The sequence below is a fragment of the Rhincodon typus genome, chromosome 23 (genome assembly GCF_021869965.1).
Source record: "Rhincodon typus isolate 14 chromosome 23, sRhiTyp1.1, whole genome shotgun sequence".
Classification (NCBI taxonomy): Eukaryota; Metazoa; Chordata; class Chondrichthyes; order Orectolobiformes; family Rhincodontidae; genus Rhincodon; species Rhincodon typus.
The window spans coordinates 44,573,330-44,587,416 of NC_063354.1; the positions used below are offsets into that span (position 1 = coordinate 44,573,330).

Genomic DNA, 14,087 nt, shown 5'->3' on the forward strand with positions numbered 1-14,087 from the left:
GATAGTGGCGGCCGAGGAACCCGGCTGAAAAAAAAACTTATTCTTTATTATTAATTCAGTCGTAAAGGAAATACGACTGAAGGGTGGTTGACTCTTTAGTGGAGAAAACAGTTGAGTGATATTTCAGTAAATACGCCATTCAACTCGGAATGGCTGCGTACTCCCGGGCTTCAGAGAAAGAAATCCTGAAGGCCAAGTTTTCTCTGTGAGGGTGACCTGAAACCACCACTGGCAAAACAGGTGATGACTAGTCATCAGATTTTAAATCAACAGGAACAATTCTATCCTGTACAGCTATTCCATTTGAATGAATAGTAATTTGAAACCTGAAATTAAACCAAAAACAAGGAATATATTGAATATTTTGAATAGAAGCTTCAACCAAAATTTCACCATGTGAAGAATGAAACACTCGGCTGCTGTGCACTTTAAGAATATTCCACTGTTGAAGAATGCCTGAATGGGTATGAAGGGATTTTCTTATGGGGAGAGATTGAGTAGGTTGGTTTGCACTGGAGTTTAGAAGCGCGAGAGAAGACCTTGTTGAAATATATTAGAGTCTGAAGGGGCTTGACAGGATACACGCAGAGGGGCTATTTCCCTTTGTGGGAGAGTCTAGGGCCAGAGGAAATAAACCCAGAATAAAGGGATCATACATCAAAGACAGAGAAAAGGACGAATTTCTTCTCTCAGAGGGTAGTGAATCTGCAGAATTCTTTATCACAGAAGGCTTGAGGCTGGGTTGTTAAGTTTTTCCAATGCTGTGAGACAGATTTTTAAATCAGTAAGGGAATCAAGGGCTATGGGGAAAGGGGAGTTTCGGATTATCAGATTAGCCATGATTTTTCGAATAGCAGAGCAGACCCAATAGACTAAAAGGCCTACTTCTGCTCCTGTTTTATAAACCTTTGCACTCCACAATCTGTGCAACAGCAAGAGGGTCTTTCAGTTTCAAGGTTCACTGCTGTGTTGTACTTAATTTAGAAGTACAGGCTCGTTTGAAATTCCATGTTTAAAATGGAAAGTTTGGAATTTAGCTTCCAGTTCTTTGCCTATTGTGTAAAACACAGCCAAACCAATGTGGTTTCTTAATAGCAGACAGTGTACGAAAGTAAACAAAACACCAAGTATAATCAAGTGCTAGAACAATTGATATCCATCAGTGGTGATGATATCACTAATTAGAATCAAAGTATATTAACACCACTGTCAATCAGGTTGGAGGTGGGAGAAGGTGTGGTGCAGGATTTAAATAAACAAACAAAATCTATTTACAATAGCAGGAACTTGTACTTATTTAGTGTATTTAACACCATAAAACATTCCAGGAGACTTTACAAGAGCATTATAAACATTAAAAGCAAGTCACATTGGGTAATTCAGGTAGATGGCCAAAAGCTGGGTCAAAGAGGTAGCAGGAGGGAGATGTAGAGAAAGGAGAAGTCAATGGAGGGAGCTTCAGAGTCTTGGGAGCTGTGCTGAAATTCTGGGTTGGAATTAGATGGACACCCATCTCAGAAGACAGTGGGTTTGAAAGAGTTTGCAGAGATAGAGAAAGGCTTGGCCATAAAGAGATTTTAATCAGCAGGTAAATGGGTTATTACATACATGCCATTTAGCCCACTGTGCAGGTCACCCATTCAAAATGAATATCTCACTTTTGTGGCATTTTCCTGATTTATCCCTGTAACCTGCACATTATTCTGTTTCAATTAACCATCTAATTCTGTTCTGAAGCTGGTTCCAACCACACTTTCAGACCGTGCATTCTAACCAGTCATTATATGAAAAGGAAATTTCCTCACATCACTTCAGTTTCTTTTACTAATGGTTGAAATCTGTGACCTCTTGTTCTGAACCTTTTCACGAGTGGGAACATTTTCCTTATTTACTCTATCTAGTTGCTTCAGGATTTCAAAATCTTCAATACATTTCCCCATAGCCTTCTATTCTTGAAGTGTGCTTTTGTTAATGTATTCACTGGATGAGTGTCTCACCGGCTAGACCAACCCCAATTGCCATTGAGGTAGTGGTGGTGGTGAGCTGCGTTTTTGAACCTCCCCTGTCCATATTGTGTAAGTACACACACATTGTTGTTAGGATTGCATTCCAGCATTGTGATTTGGCAATGTATCTCCAAGTCAGGACGGTGAGTAGCTTGGAGGGGAACTTGCAGGTGGTGGTGCTCCCATTATCTGTTGCCCTTGACCTTCTAGATGGGAATGCAAATGGTAGAGGGACAAGGGCAGCAAATCCATTTGGACCACTACCAGCTGCAGGTTCCCTATATGTGCATAATACAAATTAATTATTTCTTCAGAAAATTGCAGCAAGTGGACAGTGGTTACGTACCAGTTCTGAGTACACAATCAATCACAAAGATTAACAGCAGTGCAATCTCCTGGAGTAAGTGATGTAAACTTGCAGTCTAGAACAGTGGTCTCATTAAATTCAACCAAATAGAACAGTGGCAGTACTTGACAAACACTACAAGAGACTATTGCCACGATTTAGCGCATGTTATTGGACTGGTTTATATTCTGACTGCAACAAACTGAGAAGAAATCGGCCTCACCAGCAAGAACACCTGCCTAATCCCATGAAGGTAACTGAAAGGAAACTGACAGTGCTGCGCGAAGAAATATTTATCTTTCAATAAGATAATTTGCAAGGAAAGACAAAGAAATTCAATTGGTTGATTGTTTCAAAGTGCAGCATTACAAGGAATGGTTTGAAAAATTGTCTGTTCAAGCCATCTATGTAGAATATTTTTAAATCAACCTATTCAGGGATGTTATTACACACCACCTGTACCCAGGCCTCCTGCTATGTAGAGGAAGCCCCAAGAGCAATGCAGCAATGAAAAGGGTATTCTGTAAATGCCCTTTTGGGTATGCTGTCAAAAAATACTTTGTAAATAAGGCCTCATGTCAGCTCACAGGCTTGGCTTTGGAATTAACTTTTGTACTGGTGGAAGTTATTTGGAGAATCCTGTAACAAACAGTATAAGTGAATTACATTGCAGTGCAACACATGGCGCTGGTTATACATATATCCAGCATCCCATAAGGTCAGGCATGTTCACAAACAGCTAGAGGACATTTCTCAGCTGATGAGTCAGTCAACTAAGAGAATATTAATTCATGTTTCCAGTGTTATTACAAAGATATCATTTTTTTGGGAGGACATGGATAAACCAAAGTGTGTTTGCCCTGTTGTGCAAAAACAAATCTCAATTAGTAATTCATTTAAATACTTGTTCTTCTCAATTAACCTGTACTTTCTCGAAGGTACTGACGGATTCGTTCTAGGGTACGAAGGTCAGTCTTCCCTCAGGTATGCTGAGCAAATTAAGGAAAATATGCGCGTTTGGACATCACAGAAGGATGGTAATATGATGGACAAAAATGTCTCACTATCCTTCACTATCAAGTGAAGGAAGATTCTTTGCATTGAGGCCTGCCAGAAGATAAGCAAGGAGAAAAACACTGGAAAATTATAGCAACAATTGTTTAATAGTGGTGGTGAGAATGAGCTTGCTCTCCTCCATACCTACCTGTAGGCCTTGTAAACCAAAGTCTTCAGCTCCACCTCTGCCTGGAAGGTTTTATCATCCTCCACTCCTGACAGCTGGGGCAGCTCTGACAGATTCTGTGCATGAACACAATGTCCAGTGTTAGAAGCACGCTACTACGTTTCAACCAATGGTTATTTGGAACTGTCCAGCTCAGAAGTGTCAAGCAGTTCAAACTGCAAATGTGGCATCAGAAATGCTACTATTCTTTGCCCAGGTTCAAAGACCGACATTGCATCTTATCTTTACAATGTGCAGGTGATGTGTCCCCTTTAGCAATTTAAATGGGTCAACTGCATGTAGTCTGACTGGGGACTTGGAATGCTGCAAAACAATAAGTGCAGCTTGGGAAGAACATTGTCCAAGATGCTCATTTATATACATCAAGACTACCCCAATTCCTGACAGTATCTCCCAGTAGCTACTTGTAGGCTCTTACTGCAAATCCTATACCTGACTGCACTAGATATTTGAAATTGCATTTAAAACATGCGCTAGCTGGAAAAGAAAGTTGTTAAATGCTAATGGTGCTCAGCCACCAACCAAGTTTCGGCACTGCCAGTTATTACATTTCCAGGCACCACTGACAAAAGAGTCCTGTAGACGACCATCTCATTTCCTTCACAGGCAAAAACAAAATGATTCTCACTTGCTCAGTTTGATTTTTCCTCCATGTACCCTTGCTATCCAAACTTGGTCTCTTCCTAGCTGCTTTCTCTTCTGTATGTTTCCCATTCTCTGGTGATTTGTACACTTTGTCTTTCAATTCCCATTTCCTCGCAACTCCTGCATTCTCTTTGGGGAAAGTCCAGACAACGTGGAAACACTTTAGATTACAGGTAGAGAGGGGCACACCCCTCCTTCAGAAAATGAAGAAGGGTTCCGACCTGAAACACCAACTTTCCTGCTCCTCTGATGTTGCCTGGCCTGGTGTGTTCCTCCGGCTCCATAGTGTTATGTGCAACCATCTTGTCCAGACGAGGCTCCTGTCACTGTTGAACTGCATCCAGAACTACAACTGTTCCCATCTCAGAAAGTGGTTGCATATCTTATACAGGCTGGGAAAAGGATAATGAACGGGGATGTACAAGGGAGGAAATGGCCTAGTGGTTTTATTGCTAGACTATTAATCCAGAGACCATGGTAATTATCTGGGGACCTGGGTTCGAATCCCATCATGGTAGATGATGGAATTTGGATTTAATTAAAAATCTGGAAGTAAGAGTCTAATGATGACTGTGAAACCGGTGTCGATTGTCAGAAAAACCCATCTGGTTCACTAGTGCCCTTCAGGGATTGAAATTTGTTATCCTTATCTGGTCTGGCCTACATGTGACTCCAGACCTACAGCAATGTGGTTGACTCTCAACTGCCTTCTGGGCAATTAGGGATGGGCAATAAATGCTGGCCTAGTCAGCAACGCCCACAGCCCATGGATGAGTAAAAAAGATCAAACTTGAGGCGGATCTGGAGCTGACAATGCAGCTGTCAGGGCAGGTAGGTAACAACTTGTGCCTCCGGCCATAGCCATACTCATTACATTCAGAAACCATGGTGAAAAGAATGCCTAGAACTGTGTGGTCTAGTGAACTGGTGTGGTTTTCCGTTTGACTCTCAGAGTAAACTCTTCACCAATGGGAGTGCTCGCCATGCTCCAGTCACATCTTGTGGGCAGATCATCTCCAAAGGCAAATATACATAGTGTTTTGGGAAGCTGGGGTGTTCGAGCTACTCAAAGCCATTCAGCCACCTCAATTACACCAAGCAAGTGTTTAAAGATACATCATTCATCACAAAAGATTAATTCCTCCATTCAATAATGAAGCATAGGAATGGTTACGTCTTTAAATGAAAGCAAAATGCTGGGGATCGGAAACAAAACAGGAAGTGCTGCAGAAACTCAGCCTGCCCAGCAGCGTGTGTGGAGAGAGAAAACAGAATTAACATTTTAAATCCAATACTCTTCTTCAGAAACAACTGCTGAAAATTTTCAGCACTTTTATTTACTTCTACTAAGCCAATGTGATCATGTGACCCAAAATGTCACGATGATCCATCAGTCAGCAACATGTTGTTATATCTGCCCCAGAGTTCCCTGTGCCATACATTAAAGAATTAAAGTTAGGAGATTCTGCTGAAATAATAAGACTAGTATAAATTACAAGAATTCATAATACGGTCAGGCTCTTGTACAGGTGTCCTCATCTCATGCCCACCCTCTTTGCATGTCTTTTATCAGCAAACCATTTCTGATCAAGTTAGTTCAATGCAGTTTGGGTTTAAAGGAATAACCAACTATGCTGGAGGTCCCGGTAACAGCATCGACAGTGGGTCTTCAAGAAAACAAACTGCTGCCCTTACCTGCAAGATAATGTCATACAGTCGGATCAGGTCTTGCGGCCGCAGCACTCGCTTTCCCTCATCTTTTACCGACTCGCTCATCTGCTTCTGCAAAGCCTCAGCCATGGCAACATTGCGTTTTATCGCAGTGGAAAGCTTAATGTATGTAAGATAACTGCATGAGGGGAAGTAATAGTGAGTATATAATAACCTATAACCAAACAAAGCCTCTTTCAAACTTTAAAGAATGCATTTAGGGTGTTCAGACCGTTAAATGTGGTATATACAAAGGAAGTACTTCCTTCGGTGGGACAATTGGAACTTTCAAGACAGAGATAGATAAGAATTTTATTAAGTAAGGGCTTCAAGAGAGGTAGACAAAAGGTGGGAGTTTACAAGATATGGATCAGATATCAAAGAATCCCTACAGTGGAACAAGAAGCCATTCAGCCCTTTGAGACTGCTGTGAACTCTGAAGGGCATCCCACCCAGACCCAGCCCCCTATCCCCATAACCCCACATTTACCACTGCTAGTCTACCTACCCTACACATCCTTAGACACTACAGACAATTTAGTGTGGCCAATCCACCTAACCTGCACATCTTTGGACTGTGGGAGAAAACCAGAGCAGATACAGGGATTACATGCAAACTTTACACAGACAGTCACCCAAGGCTGGAATCGAACCCAGGTCCCTGGTGCTGCGAGGCAGCTGTGCTAACCACCGAGTCACCATGTGACTTGTCATACAATCTGTGATATGATCTAACCAAACAGCAGAGTACACTCAAGGGTCTCCCGTTCTCATTCCTAAACAAGTACATTACTTATTAAATCTCAATTCTAAGATGCAGCCTCTGGCCTATCATTGCGTTGGACATTTATAGTTCTTGGATAATCAGTAAACCCACTGCTGGATCAAGCCAACTAATATAAATGCAAACATTCTTGTGGGAATAAATTTTATTTTTGGTTGGTTGCTAGGCATATGCCAGAACTAAATACTAATATTCATAATCTCTCCACACAGTTTCCCTCACTTGTCTCTCCATAAAGGTGCAGATTGAGAAACCTGGACTGTTTCACTAAAAGTAGCCAGTGGAGAGGTGACCTTATGGAGAAAGATACAAGTTGGTTGGTTTTAACTTAAAAAAGTTTGAGCAGCACGAGAAGAGAGGTTCAAACAAAAGAAAATATTAGAACTTAAGTTCTTTTCCACACAGAGGAATTAAGCATTAGAATGAACATTTGGGCTACATAGTGCAGGGAAAATTCTGAACTAATATGAAAAGCAACAGATATATACGTGAATCGGATGAGGTACGTTGGGTTGAACTGGAATCCTTATCTGCAAGACTAGAGATCTCTTCTCTCGTCATCCTTCAGGCAAGTCTAAATAGCAGGCTTTGCCAGTCTGCTGAACAGCAAGTCTTCACAGATAGAACTGATCCTTCATTTAAACACACACAAGCATTGCTGAGTATAGCCTCTGCTTGGGTGCAATTAGCCAACTCAGTATGGATGGTCAAAGATCCTTCTTTGTGTATGTAGTTCAGCTGCTCATTGCTTGAAGTAGCTAAGGCTTTGACTAAGTTTCTGTTTACACTATAAAGTATGACCCATACCTGTGAAGATATTGTAGACTGGACACCTTTCCTGAATCAGGCTCCAGAGAACGTTCTCGCTGCTTCTGTGCCTGAATAAACAATAAATAAAGAGAGATTGCAATGCTATGATTTTCTTTGTTAATGTTACCCTACATATCTAGTACACTATTCTCTTTCAAAACCCTTATAGTCCATAACCAACCCCTGCACGGAATACCCAAACTGAACCTGACTGTATCTGTACAGATGTGCTGATTTCACTTTCTTCACTTGTAGCTAAATTCAACATTGCTACATCTAATCTATCATTCAACCTATCCAGCTCAACCAAGACAGAATTAATCTTTCATTAGGTGTAGCTTTACAGATACAACACACCCTATAGCAGGGGGCAAATTGGAGAGTGTGGGGTGTGAAGGGAAGGAAGCACAAGGGGGGAGTAAGGGACAGAATGTGAGAAAGGAGGGAGGGGGAAGAGAGTGATGGGAAGAGGACTGTCCAACAGTCTTTGGATACATTTTTCAAAACAATGCTTCATATAATATTTGTTACAGTCAGGTTTAATTTATTTTTGTAACTTAAATCAGCAAGCAATGCACAGACTGTACTATTACAATGTTTCTTAATATAAGATAGCTTGATTTGCTCTTAGATCTGTAGTCGCTGTCCCTGTGTGTCATTGTCTGTTTATTTTTTCCCATATTAATTACTTGTTCGTTTCATTTCCCCCTCTCTTTGATTCATTACAAACTTCCCAAATTTGGACTCCAGTCGGCACTATTCAGTTTAAAACCCGCTCTACTTCCTAGTTATGCAGTTCGCAAGAACACATGTCCCAGTACAGTACTAAAGATTATTACCGGAGGTTCTGCTTTATTTGGCACTTCGCTCCTCATACTGGCTACGCAGAACCTCTTTCCGAGTACCACCTACGTCAGTGGTGCCTGCATGGACGATGATAATTGGATCTTCGCCCTTCCCACTGCAAGCTCATCTGCAGTTCAGAGCAGATATCCTGAACCCTGGCACTGGGCAGATAGTGCAGCCCCCTCATGCTTGTTTTTGCAGTGAACAGTGTCAATCCACCAACAACGCTGTTTCCTATTACCACCACATTCCTGTTGGCCCCCCATGCCTTAATGGCTTCCTGCAGCATGATCATTTCACTCATCCATTCCACAGACCCCTGCTCTCACCCAAACAAGCTAACAGAACATCAGACCTGTTGGACAATTGCAGAAGTTAACCCTCCTGCACTCTCGGTCTCTTTACCTGCTCATTTGCAGTCGCACCTTCCTGCCCCTGACCACTAGCCACAACAGAACACCCTATCCTAAGAGGTGTGACTACCTCCTGGTAAAAAGAATCCAGGTAACTTGCCCCCTCCCTAAAGAATCAAATTCTCCAGAGTTCAGCTTTCAACTCAATCTGACCAGAAGTTGCTGGAACTTCAAACACTTACTATAGATCTGTTTGCCTTGAGCCACATAATACAGAGTTGACACATCACATGCACGACCATTCTTAATGAGTTTCATATTATTATTGTGTTATATTATTCACTTATTTATTTTTTTTTGTGCATTATGTTAAGTTTACCACCCATGTGCATAATATGTTGTAACTTGAGAGTAGAATAGGCTTCAACCAATTAACAGATACTCTCTCCTGATAAATAACCATGTGGTGAGGTCTAATGTTTGGTTTGACTTTCCTGCCTTCAAAGGCTCCCTTTCCATTACAAGGCAAAGAATTTATAAACTTTCTGGGATGTCACTCTTGCTGTTTTCAACAAGAACTGACTGCAAGCCACACCTCTCAGACTGACAATAAATAATGTCTAAGTTGATGCAAAGGTCACTTACTCTTTACACAGGTCCCCTTAAGTTCCATGTGGCATATATCCATGTGATGCACAAACCTCAATCTCCTGCTCTACTCTGAGGTTCAAACCTCAGGCCGGATGAGCACACTCTATACAAGCTAATAGTCTAATCTTCTTAATTCTGAATATAGACTTGGTCAGATCCTATTGGATGGACTGCATTTAGTTTTGGGTACCACAATTTGGCAAAGACATCTTGGTTTTGAAATGGGTGCAGCAGATTCACTAGAAGAATAGTTCAGCTTAGTGGGTTTAAATTATGAGAGTAAGTTACTTAAAGATGGTTTTCCTTGTATATCAGTAACTGAGAGGTGATCTGATTGAGGCACTCATGATGATTAAAGGATTTCAGACTTCAGACACAAAGAAACTATTTCCTCTAATGAGGGGGCAATCTAAATTAAAGCAATGAGCAAAGTTTCAGGAGCAGAATTAGGAGGCAGAGTTTCACTCAAGGGGTAACAGAAATATGAACACTCCCCCGGTGGGTTTTCTGAGTTTTCAAGGCAGAGATTGATCAATTTTTGTCAGGTAAGGGTGTAAAGGGAAATGGAGTCAAGGTGCAGCTGAACTCCCAATCAGCTATGATCTAGCTGAATACTAGAGCAAGCTTGAGGAGCTGAATGGCCTCACAGGTGAAAACTATGCAAACACCAGGTATTATATCAGTAACAGGAGAGTTGCTGTCAACATTTCTCCCCCATTTTAACATTCACTTACCGGATCAACTCTCAGCTCCTCACGAACTGCCTGGATGGCATCGCGGCACTCACTCAACAGACTCTCATATAGTCGCTCCTTGGCCTCGTCAGTTGTAGTCTGCAAAACACACCACCAGTCAGAACACAAATTAGAGCTGCCTTCAGGGAATATTATACCAAATCACACAGACAGAACTTATTTCATACCTAGTAGGGTGCTCATTTGTTGTAACCTTTAGAAACAACAGGGGCATGATAGATACGGTATGAAAGTGGCCCTCGGTTGAACAGTCTGCTGGTACTCATCACCCACTGTTGTGCATGGTGTGGTACTTGGGTGCGGGGGTGGGGGGGTGTGTGGAAGAAAGGCCAGCCAGAAAGGTAGAAATACGTCAAAGACAAGAGAAGAGGAGATAAAGTTCAGAAAGAAAGACCCCAGCACATGGTCATTCCCTTTTCCTTTAATATACCACTTTCTCAATAAACCTTTGACTGTCATCTTTAGAAAAATTAACAAATCTATATTTAGCAACAGTTTGTGGTAGACACTTCCACATTCCACTCATCCCTTTCATTTTCTTTTGCCCACTATCTCAACAACTGGTGAAAACAATTCATCACAATTTAGATTTTTTTGTTGCAAGATTCCAGCCCCAATGCATCACAAAATGCCATCCCAACAAGATCAGCATCAAACCAAAGTACTTCAGTTCAACTCATCATCCTCCCAAAATATGAATGCCTGACACCATTTAGCAGTCTCTTCAACATGCTGGAATCCTGGCTTCAGTAACTCCTCTGACAGCTTATTCAAGGAAACATTTGCACAGTCTTCAACATTCGCTCCTTTTTGTACAAATGAGCTCTCGGGATGTGGGTGTTTATGGGTTAACTTGGCATTTGTTGCCCATCCCAAGCAGAAGGCAGAGATAACAGGTGTAGAGCTGGATGAACAGAATTTTTCTGAAGAAGGGTCTAGGTCCAAAACGTCAGCCTTCCTGCTCGGCCTGCTGTGTTCATCCAGCTCTACACCTTGTTATCTCAGATTCTCCAGCATCTGCAGTTCCTACTATCTCTCCCAAGCAGAAGGCAGTTGGGAGGGATGTTGAGCAGATTAATATAAACATTGAGGTGGTATTGAAGGTTTTGGTAGATTTAAAAGTCAAAAAATCCCCAGGTCCAGATGAGTTATATTCAAGACTGTTGCGGGATATGAGGGAGGAAATTACAGTGGTCTGATCCAAAAAGTTTTAAAATGTGTCTGATTACAGGGGAGGTGTAAGAGCTGTGGTTCCACTTTGCAAGAAGGGTGGGAGAGTTACACCAGGGAACCACAGACCTCATTTGGGGAACTGCTGGAGAAAACAGTGAAAGAGAAAATTAATCTCCATTGAGAGGGGTAAGGTTTGATCAGGATGGTCAGCATAGATTTGTCAGAGGGAGGTCATGTCTAACGAATGTGGTGGAATTTTTGAGGAGGTGACCAAGTGTTTAGATGAGGGTAGGAAAGTTAATGTAATTTAAATGGATTTCAGCAAGTCCTTTGTCAATCTTCCAAATAGTAAACTTATAAATAAGTAAAAGCTCACGGGATCCAGGTTAACTTGGCAAGATGAATCCAAAATTGGTTGAGTGATAGGAGACAGAGGGTGACAATAGAAGTCTGTTTGTGTGACTGGAGCCTGGTGTGAAGTGGCATACCACAGAGATTTATGCTGGGTCCCTTATAGTTTGTGATGTTCATAAATTATGTAGATGAGAATGTGGGAGGGTGATAAATAATTTTGCAGATGACAAAGACTGGTTGTGTTGTCGACAGTGACGAGGAGCGTGCTAAGTTACAGAAGATATAAACAGATGGTCGGATCAGTGGCTGAAGGAATTTAATTCTGATAAATGTGAGGTGAGGAAGAGGGGTCATGAGAAAACGCTGGCAGGTAAGATTAGGGAGAATCCCAAAATATTCTGCAAGTACATCAAGGGAAGAGAATAACCAGGGAAAGAGTAGGGCATTCTACTTTGGGAAGTGGGAACAAGGTAAGGGAGTACTCAATGAATAGCAAGACACTAACAAGCTCAAAGGGGCAGAGGGATCTTGGGGCGCTTGTCCATAAATCCCTGAAGGTAGTAGGATAGGTTAACACGTTAGTTAAGGCAGCATACGGGATCTTGCCTTCATCAGTCATGCATAGATTATAAAGCAAGGTCGCCATTTTGGAGCTGTCCAAAACTTTGGATAGGTTATAGCTGGTATACTGTGTGCAGCTCTGCTCACTGCACTTCAGGAAGGATGCGACTGTACTGGAGGGGATGCAGAGGAGATTCACCAGGATGGAACTTTTCAGCTATGAAGAGAGGCTAGATAAGCTTGGATTAGTTTCTTTGGAGCAGAGGTTGAGGGGGGAGCTTAACAGAAGCATATAAGAATATGAGGGGCACGGACAGGATGAATAGAAAGCAACTGTTCCCCTTAGTTGAAGGGTCAACAACAAGGTGGCATACACTTAATGTGAAAGGCAGGAACTTTAGAGAGGATTTGAGGAAAGACTCTTTCACCCAGATGGTGATGGGTGTCTGGAATGCACTGCCTGGGAGGGTAGTTAAGGAGGAAATCCTCACAATCTTTAAAAAGCACTTGAATGAGCATTTGAAATATCATAACATTCGAGCTATAGGCCTAGAGTGGGAAAGTGGGACTAGTGTGCGCAGATGATGATTTTTAGCAATAGACTTGATAGGCTGAATGTTTTCTTCTAATGATTCTACGCTTCTATGATTCTAACAATTCTCCAGTTCTTCAAGTACAAGTGATTGTCAACATGGAATATCAACATTCCAAACACTAGACAATAAAGCATTGTTTCCATGAGAATACATGTACCACTCATTTAATATTTCTAATAAATGCAGCCACTAATTGTTACGTACAAGAAAAATGGAGTCATTCAAGGGCTTTTGTAACGTTGGCTATACAGTTCAGTAGGTTTGTAAGCAACCAAGTGCCCAACCCAAAGAAGGTGATTGTACCTGAATGTTGAATAGCCTGTTGCACTGGTTAGCAGTATACCTGAAAGGTATTGGCTACTGGACCTTCACATGGGATCTGTCAGCCAGAGGTGCTTATCAACGTAAACACAAACCCTCCCCTCACTTCAGTAAATATTGATCAACAGTATAAAGGGTGGCAGTAAGCAATTTGGGTCTGTATTCTGCAAGGCAATTCTAAGTCAGACTGCAGACTTACTTAGATAAATTAAAGAAATAACGAAGAACGTGCAGGCTCACATGGAGCTGATGGGATGCAGCACTCCGAACTGCCCACATGAAGAGTGGTAACAGACAGACACAATGTACCACGAAGGGTCTCCTTCTGTGCTGTAATCATTTTGAGATACTGTGGAAACCCGGTGCATGGGCATGTTTTACTTTTATTAAATAGTTTGACAGATTGCCAAAAGGGAATCTGGATGCTCCACCAGCGCTGCCATGTTGTGATGGAGAAGGAACTTTCAAAATCAGAAATCAGCTGAAACTCCGGAAAATATTTTGGGCTGTATGCAGCACCACCTGGAAGGGAGGAGCCAGCTGGGCCTGTCAGAATCACTGCTGGATGTTACTTGGAAGCGCAAGTAAAGTCGCTTCCACAAAGCGCTGGGGATATCTCCTAGTTTGGGGGCCAATGCTCATTTCTCAACCAACACCTCCAAAATAAAAACACCACTGATCATGTCTCACACTGGTGCCTGTGGGGATTCAACAGAAAGATCAGTTGGCACGTTTGCCTACAATAGAAATGACTGAAACTTAAAACCAGCAATAAATCACTTTGGGGCAATCGGGATATGAAACACTATAATAAATGCAAATTCCTTCCAGCACAAAGTCAATTTTCTAATTTAATGGAGACATGACAAATCCCTTAGCAAGGTGCAGAGCTGGATGAACACAGCAGGCCAAGCAGCATCATAGGAGCATCCT

At 41.9% G+C, this 14,087-nt stretch overlaps 1 protein-coding gene across 1 annotated transcript in view; it reads right to left on the bottom strand.

Moving 5' to 3' along the window:
* Window positions 1–14,087, bottom strand: part of srp68 (signal recognition particle 68) — a 42,935-nt gene that overhangs the window by 10,343 nt on the left and 18,505 nt on the right. The window contains exons 4-8 of the mRNA XM_048611141.1: window positions 11,449–11,461; window positions 10,129–10,227; window positions 7,542–7,612; window positions 5,936–6,089; window positions 3,557–3,651 (exon numbers count right to left, since the gene is read on the bottom strand). Coding sequence (XP_048467098.1) covers window positions 3,557–3,651; window positions 5,936–6,089; window positions 7,542–7,612; window positions 10,129–10,227; window positions 11,449–11,461 — 432 coding nt within the window. The remainder of the gene's footprint in view (window positions 1–3,556; window positions 3,652–5,935; window positions 6,090–7,541; window positions 7,613–10,128; window positions 10,228–11,448; window positions 11,462–14,087) is intronic.